This window comes from Elephantulus edwardii, unplaced genomic scaffold, assembly GCF_000299155.1.
Source record: "Elephantulus edwardii isolate Elephantulus edwardi_28Jun2011 unplaced genomic scaffold, EleEdw1.0 scaffold00208, whole genome shotgun sequence".
In the NCBI taxonomy this organism is placed as follows: domain Eukaryota; kingdom Metazoa; phylum Chordata; class Mammalia; order Macroscelidea; family Macroscelididae; genus Elephantulus; species Elephantulus edwardii.
In genome coordinates, this window is record NW_006399958.1 from 5,200,342 (window position 1) to 5,216,707 (window position 16,366).

A 16,366-nucleotide genomic window follows, 5' to 3' on the forward strand; every position below is an offset into this window, starting at 1 on the left:
GAGATTGAGGAACTTGCTTCTCATTATTCACAAAGTATTCCTTATCTGATTCTTTACCCTGAGCATGACTAGTTATCCCTGGCCACTGTCCTTACCCTGTCGGAATGCCCCTTTTATTCTGCTTAGCTCTGCTTCTTCTTGCTGGGAGTTCTCTCTCCAAAGACCCTTTTATTAATTTGCTTAAGCTCTGACTTCCATCCTGGGTCACCTTCACCATACTAATGCCCTCCTCACCAGGCTGAAGATCTAACACTCTAAAATCACAGAGGGGCGGTTCTCCTCACCCATGATTGAGACACCTTAATTCATGTTACCTCTCCACACAAATATCCACCTTGCTCTTCTGCCCCTCATGATTTGGGTAGACGTGTCTACTGAGCATGAGAGGAAGGGAAACAGGATGGAAAGGAGAGGAAAGGACGAAATGATGCCTTTGAGTCGACTACAACTCACATTCATAGTGACTCTAGGAACAGTTGATCTGAACCTTGCTCTATCCTACACCATCTTTATGATCAATGTCATGGTCAAGCTTATGGCACTAATCACCATGTCAGTTGAACTCATTGAAAAGCTTCCTCTCTTTACCAACTCTCTGTCTTTCCTAGTGAGACGTCTCTCTCCAAAGACTGGTTCCTCCTGAAAATATGCTCAAAGCAGATTTCTAATGGCTGTCGGGTGTAAGAGAGGGAGAAAGACATATGGATAACCACAAGATCTATAGACTGAGGAGCTGGAAAGTGGGGTTAACATTTATTGAACTGAAGAAGACTGTGGAGAGAGCAGCTTTGGAGTGGAAATCCAGCATAAGTATTGGACATGATGAGTTTAGTATATTGTGATGGTCAGTGCTATATACTAACTTAGCTAACTCATGATGCCCAGTATACTATAATTATCCTCTGTCATGGATTGAATTGTATATAATTTAATACTCAATATGTTTTCAGTACAAAATTCAAGGGAGCTGTGGTGGCCTAGTGGCAAGAAGCTGCACTGCAATCCCAGAGGTGCACGGTTCGAATCCACCAGATGCTCTGCTGGAGAAGGAGGGACAATCTCCTCCAGTACCAGTCAGATCCAATTTGACAGAACACACACAAAAAGTAGTAAAAAAAAAATCATGTATGTAGAGATATTCTGTGGAAGCAGTTTCATGATCTCTTATGATCTTAGAAATCACACTGTTGTAAGAGGAGTCAGGGAGGGGTGAAGCAGCACTCCTCAATCCCATAATAACTTTAATCTGAGGGAGCTCTGGTGGCCTCGTGGCAAGAAGCTGCACTGCCATCCCAGAGGTACACGGTTCAAATCCATCAGATGCTCTGCTAGAGAAGGAGGGACAATCTCCTCCTGTACCAGTCATATCTGATTTGATGGCACACACACACACACACACACACACACACACACACACACACTCTAATAAAAAAAAATTAAAAAACCCAACTTTAATCTGATGTCAGGCATGTGGCCTACAACAGTTTTTGCCTCCCTAAAAGAGGAAGAAGTGAAGAGTGAGTTGGGTGGGAGGCACAGAAGAAGACTCATTACCATCAAGAAAGAACTGCCAGGAGTGGAGTGCATGGATTCCGATTTATTGAATAGCATTCTGCTGATCGCTCGATTATTGTATGTTACCTTTCCATCGTCCAGAATTTATGCCTTTGAATTAGAGTGTTGCAGAACAATATGGAATATCCTATGGATTGCCAAAAGAACAGATAATGTGTCTTGGAGAAAATGCAACCAGCCTACATCCCCCTGAGAGGCGAGGATAGTGAAACTTGATCACATATACTTCGGGTATGATATCAAGAGGGGCCAGTCCTTACAAGAAGATATCATGCTAGAAAAGGTGGAGGTTTCAGGGAAAGAGAGAAAGACCTGCCACAAGACAGACTGACACAGTGACAGTGTTAACAGTGGACGCATCTCTAACATGACAGCTTATCAGAGATTGTAAGGATGGTGTAGGATAGGTTAAGAGTCTGTTACGTTGTTCCTAAGGTTGCCATGAGTCACCTGTCAGCAATACGGTTTATTTACTGTTCCCCCCACCCTTCATTATGTTTCCTAGGTTCCTGTTGTCTTACAGTTTCCATCCCATCATGCTGTGATGTCCTTTTCCTTTGTAATTTCTTGAAATTGTTCTGTAACAGAAAAGCTGGTGTGGTGGAACTTTTTCCACTACGGACTTGTGGACACTTCAAAGATGCAGCGTGCAACTTGGCCAGCAGGGGGAACAGTTGGGCTTCAGTTGGCATCCAGGTCTCTGGCCTCGTCTCAGGCTGAGAAGCATTTACTGCTGAGTAGTCAGATGGGAGACAAAGTACCTCTCTGATTGGAGGCATACTTGTCTCATTGGCCAGTGCATTTACTTCTCCAGAAGTTAAAATATTAACTCCCTACAAGAACCAACCAACCCATCAATTATTGTGATTGTGCCAGACAGACTCAGAGCTGACACTTCAGTGGGTTTTCAGAGGCTGTAAATGTCACAGATAACTTGACTTTCTCCCTTGGGGCAGCTGGTAGAACTGAACTACTTACCTTTAAGCTGGTAACACAGCTCCTTACTCACTAGGCCACCAGAGCTCCCTCTAGAAGAGCCAGGGAGGTTTGTAAAAGAAATGTTAATAGTTCTGTGAAGAAGAAGCAAAAATAATGAGGCAGGGGTATGGATAATACCTGAGATTTGCTCTTGGGGTACAGAGGCCATGGCCCAAACCCAGATTTACAATAAAATGAGGAGAAGGCAGCTTCTTGTCAAGCTCAGGTGATACCAGTATCTTCAGTCTCTGATGGTGGTGTGACGGAGATGTCACAAGTGGATGTCTCTATCAGATAGAAACACATTCTCTTACAGTTAGCTGCTGTCGAACCAACTAGACTCACAGCGACCCTGGGAACAACAAATCTGACCCTTGCCCCATCTACCCCCATCTTCCTTGTCTTTGCCATGCTCGAGCCCATTGTGTCAGATCATCTTGTTGAAGGAGAGGAAGACCCTCAATGAGTTGGATTGACACGATGACTACCGCAGTGGGCTCTTGCGTGTCAGGAAGTGTGAGGATGGCGCAGAATAGAACAGGGTTCAGCTCTTTGGTTCATTGGGTTGCTATGAGTCTTACGTGACTTGATAGCACCTAACAACAATCTTTCCCAGAATGATATCTTTTTTCTCCCAAGGAATTGTACCCTCCTGACAACATGCTCAAAGTACATACGATGTAATTCCACCATCTGTGCTATTAAGGAGCATCCTGGTTGCACTTTTATCAACTTGGACTAGTTTCTTCTTTTGGCAAGTGCATGAGATAGTATCTTCATTAGCACCATGATTCAAAACATTCATTCTTGGATCATCCTTATCCGTTGTCTAACTTTCAGATGCTTACGAAACAATTGAGAAGACCATGACTTGCATCAGGCACATTTTAGTCCTTAAATGGACATTTTTGCCTTTTAGCCCTTTGACAAGGTCCTTGATAGGTTTCTGCTATACAGCACATCTTTTGATTTTTTTTACTGCTGCTACCATGGGCATTGGTTGTAGATTGAAGTTAAATGAAATAGTTAATACCTTCAATCTTTTCTCCATCTACTGGTCTAATGGGGAGGATTTTTTTTTCTCTCCCCTCGATGTTGAGATGTAATCCATATTGGAGTTTGAATTCTTACAAATTAGGAGGCTAGAAATCCCAATTCAGGGTGCCAGGGTAAAGGAAAAGTGTACTTGGCTATATCCGTGCATCTGCGACTTTTCTGGAGTCAAGGAGCTTCAGGGAGTAGGGACTTGGATCCAAAAAGAAGCACTCCACATCTGATGATTATTTCTTGAGAGTTATGAGGTTCTACCCTTTGGCTACCTCTCCTCTTTTGTCTTAAGTGACATAAAAGGTATTACAAGCTACACCCTAGGAGAACTCTCTTTACATCTGATAAGGGCTGAAATGAGATGGAGGATGGTTGAATCCCATCCTTAATCTTTCTAAAACTATTCAGTTTATCAGATCTTGGGAGAGCATCACATACATAACTTCCACATGTATTGGGGGGAAAGGTAATAATCTCATCTCCATTTATCATGGTGCTGCCAACTTGCACAGTGGCAAGCATCTGTATTTTGAAAATTCATCTAGACAGTCACTTAAGATTTGTCTACCTTACCTATACAAGTTTAATTTTAATACAAGTTAATAAATACCATAGTATTAATTAAAACAATAATTAAACAACAAAACAGGCAGGATAGAAGGATTGATGGAAATGAGAATTGCAGGGAAGGAGTGGAGAAAGTGGCATTGTATTGTGGCTACTGTGATTAATGTTATAAAACAAAATATAAATCATTGTGAATGAAAAGGCCAATTTGCTTTGTAAACTTCCACTTAAGTCACAGTAAAAAAGTAAAAGAAGTCGAGAAGGGTGCAACAATGAATGAATGGAATCCCAAAATCTCTGTAGATGTTCATTGAGATGAAAAATAAACAACCTAAATTAAAAAAAATCCAAAGCATTAAAAAAATGTAAAAGAAGTCAAACAATAGAAAATGAATGCACAGTTAGACATTGCATATATTGTAATTAATACTTTACATAGATGCATAAATTGATTTAAAAAGCCCCAATATGCTTTGTAAGCATTACACTCAAATCATAATGTAAAAATATTTAATGTGAAAAAACAAAACAAAGTTTGCTCTAAAAAGTACCGCTGAGATCTGGGGCAAAATGTTTTATTGATGGTTTTTTTACATTGTATTGTGCTTAGTTTTTTTTTAAAAAAAAATCCATTGTGTAGTATTTTATAATAATTATGAGACACTAACTTGACAGCAAAGTTTGGGAGATGAGAAACTGGATTTTAACCATGGCAGTATTTGTGGTTTTAGAGTTATTTCTTCAACCACTCAACTGGGGGCTGGGGTCAGGAGGGAACTGAGACATTTTAGTCTATTAGTTTAGGAGTGAGTGGGGTGAGGGAGTCAGGGACAGATGGGGACAGTCTGTGGGGCAGTGAGGTAGGTAGTGGGTGGGAGTGTTGACCACGTGGTTCTAGGGATGCAGCCACGGTACTGTCTTCATGTCTGTCACTCTGGGCCCTATGTCCACCTTTCTGTCTTGTCGTGAAAAGGAAGGCGGCTCACGTCAACCCTGCTTCTCTGAGGCCTCCACACCTGAGAGCAAACCAGGTGTCAGATCACAGTGGGTCTCTTTCACGCCGACCCCACGCAGAGCAGGCTCAGGTTCGTCCTGAAATGCGAGGTCAATCACTGGGCTTTCCTGGAGACGGGCAGGTGTGCTCACCTGGTGTAGTAGAGCCAGGTGAGGACATAGGTGAGGAGGAAGCCAGTCCCCATGAGTGACCCCCTGACCAGCGTCCGGATCAGGGGCCCGGATCCTCCTTCACCAGTATTGGAACCGTGACAGTAGAGGAGGTTTCCTATAAGAAGGCGAGAAGACTGTGAAGCTGGGTGCCAGGACACTGCCCCTCCCACAGACAGCCCCTGACCAGACTTCCTACCTCCAGAGTCTCCCTTTCTACAAGGAGACCTGGGTGAGCCTCAAGGATGAAAGTGGGGAGCCTGGTGAGGACCCCCTTAAGCCCAGCCTCTGATATCAGAGAGCAGCTCCAGAGACTCATCCACTCAGGGCTGCGAAGGGCTCAAGGCTTTTCCCTCCAAGGCCTCAGAGTGGCAGGGGAGTTGCTCTCAGCAGCCAAGTGTCATTATCATCTGTTAGATGGGGGGGCGGGGAGAAAGTGATCGAGAAAGGAGAGAGGCGTGATGTAGCACAGAGGGGCGTGGTCTTCGGGAGGCGGTGCTTAGAGATGGGCGGGGCGACTGGAGGGGCGGGGTCAGCGAGTGAAGCCAGGCAGAGCATCTGTGAGCTCATAGGGGCGGAGGTGGGGATGGGCGCTGGGGAGAGGCGTGGCCTGGAAAGGGAGGCGGAGCAGAGGGCGGGGCGGGACATAGAATGAGGCGAAGAATCTGGGCACTCAGCCAAGGGGCGGGGCTTTGAGTGATCCGGTGGGCGGAGCTGTTCTGAATTCAGTGATGGGCGGGGCCAGTAGCTAATGGGAAGGGCAGAGAGGCGGGGAGTTCCGTGAGAGGGCTGGGCCGTGAGAGATGGCAGCCAATGGACTGGCCCTGCAGTGAGGGCGGGGAGCGGAGCCGAATGATTTGTGTAGCCAGACTGACGTTTTGTAAGGGACTAAGCAAAGAGGGGGAAAAGCGAGACAGAGGAGTGAGGAGGCAGTTGCAGGAGACCTGGTTGTTGAATCCAGCGGGTGACTGGAAGAAGGAAGAATTCTGTTTTATGCAGTATTGTGCGGGCAACTCAGAAGCTAGGCACGAAGCCGGCCTGGTGTGTGTGCAAAATGCATGCAAGTCTCCACTGTGACGTGGAGGGCCTGGTGCAAGTCACTGAAGACCCGGCCGTGGTGGAAAATGGAGCAGGAATAGGTCGTGAGGCGCCTCCAGGACCAAGGAGAGAGCCCTGGACTTTGTCTAGGAGTGCTTTGAGATGGAGGGTGGTGTGAGTAGGATCGAGGCACCGTAAACTCTGGGCGTGGAAGGGCTTATTAGAAACATTACACAGGAAGGGGGCAGGGAGGACCGAGGGGAGGAAGGGGCAATGATCTAGGTGGAGCTGGGGCCAAGCGAAGAGGAAGAGAGAAACTATCTGAGAATTGTGTTTGCGAAACTACCAGTGATTTCTGGAAGAAGGGCGCTGTTGAGGTACCTTCACCAAAAAGGGAACTCAGAGCAGATCTGGGGCTCAGGACTAGGCTGTGTCTGGAAGAAAGAACACCGGGATGAGGTTAAAGATGGTGTGATGGCACAGAGCCATCCAGGACAGTGAAGAGGGCAGTGAGATCCAGGAGTGGACTATGTGTCTGTGAACATTGGAGATGCTGGGAAAAGATGATCAGACCAGAAAGGAGACGGGGCATGCTCAGAAGTCCAGACAAGTGGAGCAGGCAGATGCAACGCTGCGTCCATTCAAGGGAGATTTAGGGGAGAAGGAAGAATCAGAGCAGATTCTACACAAGGACTAGGGGCAAGGAGTGAAGCACCTCTCCAAGCCCAGTCTTCCCTTCTTTTGTTCTCTGACACCAGCTAAGTCTTGAGCTGGGAGAGACCTGATTCTCTGTCAACCGCAAAGGAGACAGGGTCTTTCCTACCTGTGCATTTTCTTTGCAAAATAGTGATGGCCTCAGGCTTCAGGGTGTCTAGAAGGGAAGATATGGGAAGGGGCAGGGAGGCTTTTGTCTTGTGCTCAAAGGAGGCATCAGAAAAGGACAGGGTATCCCAGAGGCGCACGGTTCGAATCCACCAGATGCTCTGCTGGGGAAGGAGGGACAATCTCCTCCTGTACCAGTCAGATCTGATTTGACGGTACACGCACACAAAAATAAAATAAAAATTAAAAAAAAAGGAAAAGGGCAGGGTAGGATTAAGATATCCTCCTCCAAGGGCTGCTGTGAAAAGGATCCCAGGATATGACTTCTTCCACCTTCATGTTCTCGGGCTCCCAGCCATCCCACCCCTACTCACTGGAGACTTGGAGCTGTATGGTCTTCTCTGTAGTCAGTTGTGATCCTCTGAGGCTCACCTGACAGGTGAGATAGGTGCCGTGGTCCTGGGGTCTTGGGGTGATGGTGAGCACTGAAGACTGGAGGGTCCTGGGGTCCAGCCTGCCCAGGGTATCCCCTGTCCAGGAGAAGATGAGCGGTCTCCCTCCCTCACAAGATCCTGGAAGCCTGCAGGTCAGATTGGTGGGGCGGCCAGACTCGAGAGGTTCTGGAATGTGGATTTCAGGCTTCTGTGTCAGGTCTGAAAAGAAGAGAAGGGGATGTCTGCTCTGAAGAGGGAGGAGACTTGGAATGGTGCCTCAGCTGACCGCGGTCCTCTGCCTTCCCCAACCATCCTACCCGCATGTCCAGGAGCAGGGATTCTCCTGCCTCTGCACAGACGCTGGGTTCCCTCATTTTAGGATTCTCTCCTGGAACCCCTGCCATACCTGTCACCTGCAAATTTAGCTTCTTATCTCGGTAGCTGTATTTTACGTTCTTCCCTCTCTCCACTCGGAGGAAGTAGGTGCTCGTGTCACTCTTCCTGGCGTCCCTAATGCCCAGCGAGCAGTTGTTTTCCTTGAGGTTCCCGAGGAGGAGGAATCGGCCCTGGGTCTCTGGCCACACTTCTCGGTTGGGATTGTTTGTGGCCACAGAACGGCTGTAGAACGCGTTGTCCTCACTGCGGAACCAGTAGATGTAGAGCAGGACGTGGTCATTCCACACCCACCAGGGGTAGGAGAATGTGCAGGGCACAGCGACACACAGGCCCTCCTGCACTGTGACCACTTCTGGCACCTGCAGCGCGTACCCGTCATCCTCCTGCAGGGACCCTGGGGTACACAGAGACTCAGAGCAACTCCATTCCCACCCCATAATACCCTTCTCTCTCCTCCCTCAGTCCACTCACCTCCCCACAGCAGTGGCAGCAGCAGCAAAGGCAGCATGTCTGTATCCACAGAGTTGGAGCCAGGTTTGTGTCCCTCTGTTGGGGCAGAAAACAGCCAGAATGTGGATGGAGATGAGCTGAGGACATCCCACCAGGAAGCATGTGGGTGGGAGAGAGCTGTGGCCACCACTGAAAGGGAACTTGGGAGGATCAGTTGTGGGGGACGGACGGGTGGGGCTGGCAGATCTTCCAGTCCTACTCACACCCCACATTATGGGCGGGGACCCCGAGGTGTTGAGATGGTGAATGGTTCTCCACACCTGAATCTGGCAGGCACCATCACACAAGTTGTGATGAAATTCAGGAGTCAAGGGAATGAGTGCAGAGAGCAAGGAGGACTGGGACACTTTCTGTTCATTGGACAGGTTGGTACCAAAAGCATCCTTCTGTAGAAACGTCTAAACATTATGGAAAACAGTGATTTGATTTTTTAAAAAAAATCACTCTGGAAATCACTGAACGGTCCATGCAGAGATTGTTGAGGAAATGGGTGCTTTTGTTCGGTATATTTTCACCACAATGAATAACAGGAACAAAACGATTTTCATCTTTCTTTTTGTGTGTGGAACTTCTGGTGGATTCGAACTGCACACCTTTGGGATTGCAACACAGCCTCTTGCCACTAGGCCAGCAGAGCTCCAGGAACCAAGACCATTGAAGAGTTCTATCAAGGAAGAAACTCTCAGATCAAAATCTGGGCTAAGGTGGGAACCCAGATAAAGGAATTTAAGCCTAAAATTAATTTCTCTTAAAGAGATTTACTGACCATGAGAAGCTTATTAACACCATGGTTTTGTGGTTCAAAGATGAGGCACAGACTCACCCAAGACAGCATGTCATGGGTGATTCCGACCTCATTAAACAAGGTCCCCAAAGAATAAACCCAGGCCCAGACTTGCAGAGTAAAGACTGAAGAATGGAGGGAGTTCTAGTCACAAAGCCAACTTTGAATGGAAGTGCAGCACTTGTTATCACTGTTGTTATGTGCTGTCGAGTTGCCTGTGACCCATAGCAACCCTCTGTACAGCAGCTCTGAACCCTACCCTGTCTTCAGCCAGGCTGACTCATTCCAACACACCAATCCCCGTTGCCCAAGTTGCTATATCAACCCATCTCATCCGGGGTCTGCCTCTCCTGCACTCTTCCTCCACGCTTCCAAGCATGATGTCAATCTATGTGCAGAACAGATCATTTTTATGAGGAGGAATGTGGCATCAGGAGTGGAGGAAAACTCAACAACCTACATTCTGTAGATGACCCAATCTTGCTTGCTGAAACTGAAGAATACCTGAAGCATTTGCTGTAGAAGGTCAAGGACACTGTAGTCTTCAGTAGAGATTGAAGCTCAATATCAAGAAGACAGATTTTCACCAGTGGGACAATCGGCAGTGCCGTGATAGATGGAGAAGAGATTGAGGTTGTTACAGCTTGCTCAGCTCCACATTCAACATTCTTAACATCAGCAGTCAGGAAGTCAAAAGACAGATTGCCTTGGGAAAATTTGCTGTCAGGGACCTCCCAGAGTACTGCAAAGCAACGGTATCAGTCTAGAGACTAAGGTGTGCCTAATCCAGGCCATGGTCTTCACAGTAGCTGGAGAATGATGAAAGATGACAGAAGAATCAATGCCTTTGAGTTGTGGTGCTGTAGAGGAGTCTTGAACATGGACCACCAAGAAAACAAATATATCTTTGTAGTACTAATTGACATCATGTGGTGGATTTCCCAAACCCCAAGTGCATAGATGGTCTGAAAACCTCACAAACCAATACCATTGTTGACTAATTGATTCTGACTCACAATGACTCTGTAGGACAGAGTAGAATGTCTACACTGGGTTTCCAGGATGATAACCTTTATAGGGCTACAACTGGCGGTATCATGATAAATGGAGAAAAGACTGAGATTGTTAACAATTTCATCTTGCTTGGATCCACAGTCAATACTCTTGGAACCAGCAGTCAGGAAATAAAAAAGATGTGTTGCATTAGGAAAATATGCCATAAGGTATGTCTCCAGAGTGCTAAAGAGCAATGATATCAGTCTAAAGACTAAGGTGTCCCTGATCCAGGCCATTGTCTTCTTTTATAAAAATTACTTTTAATGAAAGTTTGCAGAGACTTAGGGTTTCCATTTCTTCATTGTTGAGGTCATAGTCATCTTAATTGTGTGCTGTACATCTGAGAGCTGGACAATGTCGAAGGATGACAGAAGACAAATCAATGCCTTTGAGTTGTGGTGCTAGAGGAGAGTGTCAAACATACAATAGATTGCCAAGAAGACAAACAGGTTTGTCCTGGAGTGGACGAAACCAGGTTGCTCCTTGGAGGCAAGGATTTTGAAACTCTGCCTCACCAACTTTGGACATGTTGCCAGGAGGGATCAGTTCTTGGAGAAGGACATCATTCTTGGAAGGGTGGAAAGGGTCACTCCTCCAGAGCCACCCATGTTGTGTAATATTTTATGAGTTCCTTGTTTTTCAGTGCTTTGTGTCGTATTCTCTTGTGTGAATATACCATAGGTTTTTCTATCCATATACATTGGTTAATGGGCGTATTAATGCAATTTTAAACTCAGCTCACTGAGTCAGAACCAGCTCATAGTTGACCCTCCACTGAATTTCTGAAGCTGTAAATCGCACAGATGGCCCATCTTTCTCTTGTGGATTTGAACTGCTAGAGAAGTGTGGCTTTTGAGTTAGCACGGCTTCCTCCACAGCTGCCAGCAGATACACCCTCTAACAATGGTTGCAGTTGTTGTTGTGTGCCCTCCAATCAGAACCAACCCAAAGCTCACCCTCCAGTGGGTTTTCAGAGGCAGTAAATCACGCAGGAGGAGATTACCCATGCTTGTTCCTCACAGCAGCTGCTGGATTCGAACCAAGTGCCTTTGGGAGGGCAGCATAGATTCTTACCACTAGGCTGCGAAAGCTCCCTCTGAGTTGTTGTTTTGTGCCATCGAGTAGCCTGTGACTCATAGCGACCCTATGAACAACAGCCCTAAACCCTGCTCTATGCTATGCTCATCTTACTGTCTCTGACACCCCACCCCCACTACCTCAGTCACTGAATCAATCCATCTAATTGAGGGTCTTCCTCTCCTGCACTGTCCCTCCACCCTCCCAAGCATGATGTCCCTCTCCGAGGACCGGTCCCTTCTTGCAACAAACATGTCCAAAGTATGTCAGACGAAGCTTCAGAATCTTTGACTCCAAGAAGCAGTCTGGTTTCACCCTCTCTAGGATAAACCTGTAAAAGCAAAGAAATGTCTCGTGAAGAAGCCAGGTCCTGCATCAGGATGGCTCCATTAATGTTAGCTTTGAAAACGGGAAAAAGAAAACTCGAGTGTGACTGTCATAATGCTAAATTACAAAGAAAGAAGGAGACAGAGAACAGCAAGGACAGTCCAAGAGGCCTGTGTTCTGGAGCGGCTGGAAGGAGGCACCTTGGGCCCCTTGTAAGGCTCTGTCTCCTAGAATCAATGGGGGTACCATACCATGGGAATGCCATGGTGGCCTACTTTCTAGCTATTCCTAGAACAGAATATATGTGATTTATGCATTCTTTTGGATGCATGCTTTATCTGATAATAGAAATGAGAAATAGCCTCCTGATTAAAAAAAATAATAAAAATTAGGAAGTGGGAAAATGGTGTGGGTGTGGGGCAGCAGTGTTTTCCCTCCACCGAACTACGTAAGGGGGAAGGCTTCCCATCAACAGCACAGCACCTCTTTCCATGAGGTCAGAGACAACTGCAGGGCTTCACGCTCTAAAACCTGTATCTTACCAACTCAGACACCGGCTCATCCTCCCACGGTGCTCAGAATTCACAGACGATACTCGTCGTTAGGGCCTACTGGGAAGAAGCTGCGCTGCAATCCCGAAGGCAAGTGGTTCGGATCCACCAGCTGCTCTGCGGAGAAGGATGAGAAATCTCCTCTCCTGTGATTAACTGCCTCTGAAAACCCTCCGGAGGGTCAGCTATGGGTCAGTTCCGACTTGATGGTACACAACATCAACAGGAAAGTAAATATTAGGTTCTAATTCAGGATCAGGAACACTCAGGATACAGTTCTACGGTCAGAGATAGTCTTCTCGGTCAAGCCAGCCATGACCGTCGTCCTCATGATCCACTCTATGCCCTGCTCAGAAAGGTGTTAAGCTCTTCCAGACATGCTGAAGCAGGTTTTTCTCTCTGGAGCCTTGATCTAAGGCCTTGGCCCCACGATTTGATGGAATACCAATTGACATGTTTCAACAAACAGATACTTCCCTGGACCAAGTTGTGCCAGGAAATCTGGAGAACAACTACTTGGATAACTGACTGAAAGAGATCCATATTTATTCCCATTCCAAAAATGTTGATCTGAAAGAGTGTGGAAGTTATTGAACAATATCACTAATATCACACACAGGCAAAGTCCTGTTGAAAATGATAAAAACAAACCAAACAAAACCCATCATTTTTATAGTACATTGACAGAAAACTGCCAGAAGTACAAGCTGGGTTTAGGAGAGGCCATGACACTAGGGACACCATAGCCAATGTCAGATGGATCTTGAGGAATGTCTATCTGTGTTTCCTTGACTATGCAAAGGCATTTCACTGTGTGGACCACAACGAATTGTGGCTCACTTTAAGAAGAATGGGAATCCCCGAAAACCTGATTGAGCTCATGTGAAACCTACACTTGGATGAGGAAGCAGTCCCCAGAATAGAGCAAGGGAACACTTCATGGTTCAAAGTCTAAAAAAGAGTGTGCCAGGGATGTGTCCTGATTCCATACCTTTTCAATCTGTATGTGGAACAGATCAGTCAGGTGGCTAGATTTTATGAGGAAGAGTGTGGCCTCAACCTAGTAAGAATAGCAAAATTTAACAGAACAGCAAACATCAAATGCTGGTGAGGTTGTGGAGAAACGGAAATGCTTATTCATTGTTGGTGGGAGTGTAAAATGGTGCAACCACTATGGAAGACTATGGTGCTTTCTCAAAAAATTGCAAATAGGGAAGTTGGGTGTTACTCAGTTCTTGGAACTCTGTCATCTAAGTGCTCAGAGGCATCCCTGCTTTCCTGGTAACCATGGGCTGAAAGGCAATTGGTACTAGCTCTGTGGATTGGCCCATCTAACTCCCCAACAAATACTCAAAGGCATCGACTCCATCAGCAAGTGCATGTCTCTCATGTTGTATGGACCCAGGGCCTGCAAGGCTCTCTCAGGTCAGTCCTCACGGAGTCCCACTGCTTCTTCCTGCCTCTCTTGTTGCCCTTTGCTGTTATTTCAGGAGCTCAAGTCTAAAGAACGCACCGAACTCTGTGGATTCTGTTTCTTTTTCTTTCTTTTTTTAAATGAATGTTTACAGAGACTTAAGGTTTCCATTCATTCATTGTTGCACTTTCCTCCCTGCCCACCCCTCCCCAATTCACTCTTCTCCTTGAAAAGTAAAAGAAAAATTCCGTCATTGTTATACAATCCCTCCCCCCAAGTCCACTCCACTGTGCAGCCTTCATTCTGGACTCCTGTCATGACAATGGTACCTAATCATATATCCTGTTTAAACAGTTCTCTCCATCAACTATTTCAATACAGTATACATTACTTATACTCTCTTTTCTTAGGTTTCCCCTAACTCTGATGTCAGTCCCATTTTATAACAGTGGCACTATACAGTATTTGTCCTTTTCTGACTGAGATATTTCACTCAGCATAATGTCCTCCAGGGTCACCCATTTTGTATATTTCATGAGTTCCTTGTTTTTCAATGCAGCATAGTATTCCAGTGTGTGACTATACCACAGCTTCTCTATTTGTTTGTTGATGGGCACTTGGATTGTTTCCATGTCTTTGTTATTGTGAACAAAGCAGCAGTAAACATGGGTGTGCATGTATCTGCTTAGGCAGCAATTCTGGTTTCTTTAGGGTATGTTCCCAGTAGTGGAATTGCTGGGTCAATTGATATTTCTGTTTCCAACTTATTTTTTTAAATTATTTTGTGTGCATGTACCGTCAAATCAGATCTGACTGGTACAGGAGGAGATTGTCCCTCCTTCTCTAGGAGAGTACCTGGTGGATTCGAACCACGCACCTCTGGGATTGCAGTATAGCTTCTTGCCACTAGGCCACCAGAGCTCGCCTCTTATTTACTTTTTTACTAAGCTCTTCATTTCCCTTGGTGGACCACAGTCGTGTGTGGTGAGGATGAGAGACTGTGTGGTTAGAAGCCACAGGTAACTCACCACACCACAGGAAGATATCACCAGAGAGAGAAAAGCCACCCATGGCCTCAAATACATTTCAAGCATACAAATGAGTAGAGATTTAGAATTCAGACGAACTAACTTACAAGTGTTTGGACTATTGCAAAATGGTCTTCATGTACTAAAAGCAAAAGTGCATGCACACCAGGAAGCCACAAACCAGCTGTAGTGAACTAATAATGAGACTGCTCACATGCTTCCAGTCTACTTTCTGAGAATTTAGTGACACTGGAAACACAAGGTTCAGCTTCCTAACAGTGCTGTTGCCAGCTGCCATAACATTGACTCTGGGCATGGGCTGACCCCTCGAGTGCAGAACAGAACTGCTTCATAGGATGCTCAAGGTTGGGACCTTTCTTTCTTGTAAAGCTTTTTATTGTTACTTCAGTGAAAGTTTACAGAGCAAGTTGATTTTTTTGTAAAAACAGTGTGGCAGGTAGCATTTGACCTCCTCTAGAGACCTCTCCAAAGTACTGAAGAACAACGATGTCAGTCTGGAGACTAAGGTGCACTTGATCCAGTCTTTGCAATTGCTTGCTATGCATCACAAAGCTGGACAATGACTAGGGATAATAGAAGGAGAACTGATGCCTTTGAGCTGTGGTGTTGAAGAAGAGTATTAAATATACCATGGGCTGCTAGGAGAACAGACCAGTTCGTCCCGGAGAGGGTGAAGCCAGAATGCTCCTTGGAGGAAAGGATTCTGAAGCTTCACCTGACATACTTTGGACAAGTTGCAAGGTGAGACCAGTCCTTGGAGAGGAATGTCATGCTTAGGAGGGTGGAGGGACAGCACAAGAAAGGAAGACCTTCTATGAGATGGATTAATTCAGTGACTGGGGTTATTGGGGTGGGTGTGTCAGAGACAGTGAGGTTGGCACAGGATAGAGCAGGCAGGGTTTAGGGCTGTTGTGCATAGGTTCGCTATGAGTTTCAGGCAACTAGATGGCTCATAACAACAACAAACAACAACAACATCCTCGCTTTTGTAGGGAGTTAATATTTTAGCATCCGGAGAAATAGGCGCACTCACTCATCAAAGAAAAGTACCAGGAGGTGAAGAGAGAAATGGTCCCCAAGTTGACTGATTTCTAAGCCTTGGGTGCAGCCCAGCCTGTCACGAGGATGACAAACGAAGCCTACAGTGCCCTCTGCTGGCCCACGGACGCTCTGCAGCACTGATTTGTTCACACTTGAATCCTGGAGAAAAGGGCTCTGAATTCAATGTCCACCACTTCAGCCTCCTCCTCCTCCGAACCAGTTCTGACAAATTATAAAGTAGAGAGATAACAGAGCGTGAAAAAGTGGTAGAAATAGCATTTTAATTATTACTAAGGAACCCAGAATGGTAGACCAATTTGTTTTAGATCTCCCTTGGGGATGAAAGGAAAGAAAACTTTCCTATAAAACACATCATTGTCACAAAAGGGTAATTATCGTATTAGGATCATGGCTGCCCCTCCATTGGTTTCCTGAGTCTGTGTGTCGTATGAGAAGACACTGCCATCTTTTTTTTCCTTTTTTAAATTTTTTTATTAAATTTTATTAGTTTTAATGAACATTTACAGAGATTTTGG

At 45.8% G+C, this 16,366-nt stretch overlaps 1 protein-coding gene across 1 annotated transcript; it reads right to left on the reverse strand.

The window, feature by feature from the left end:
• Positions 1-5,149: 5,149 nt before the first annotated feature.
• LOC102858563 (sialic acid-binding Ig-like lectin 14-like) lies at positions 5,150-8,529 on the reverse strand. Its single transcript, XM_006897411.1, has 5 exons — positions 8,493-8,529; positions 8,032-8,415; positions 7,566-7,844; positions 5,314-5,449; positions 5,150-5,183 (listed from the first exon to the last, which is right to left on the reverse strand). Exons 1-5 carry the CDS (start codon positions 8,527-8,529, stop codon positions 5,150-5,152), a joined length of 870 nt encoding a protein of 289 aa, XP_006897473.1.
• Positions 8,530-16,366: the final 7,837 nt, after the last annotated feature.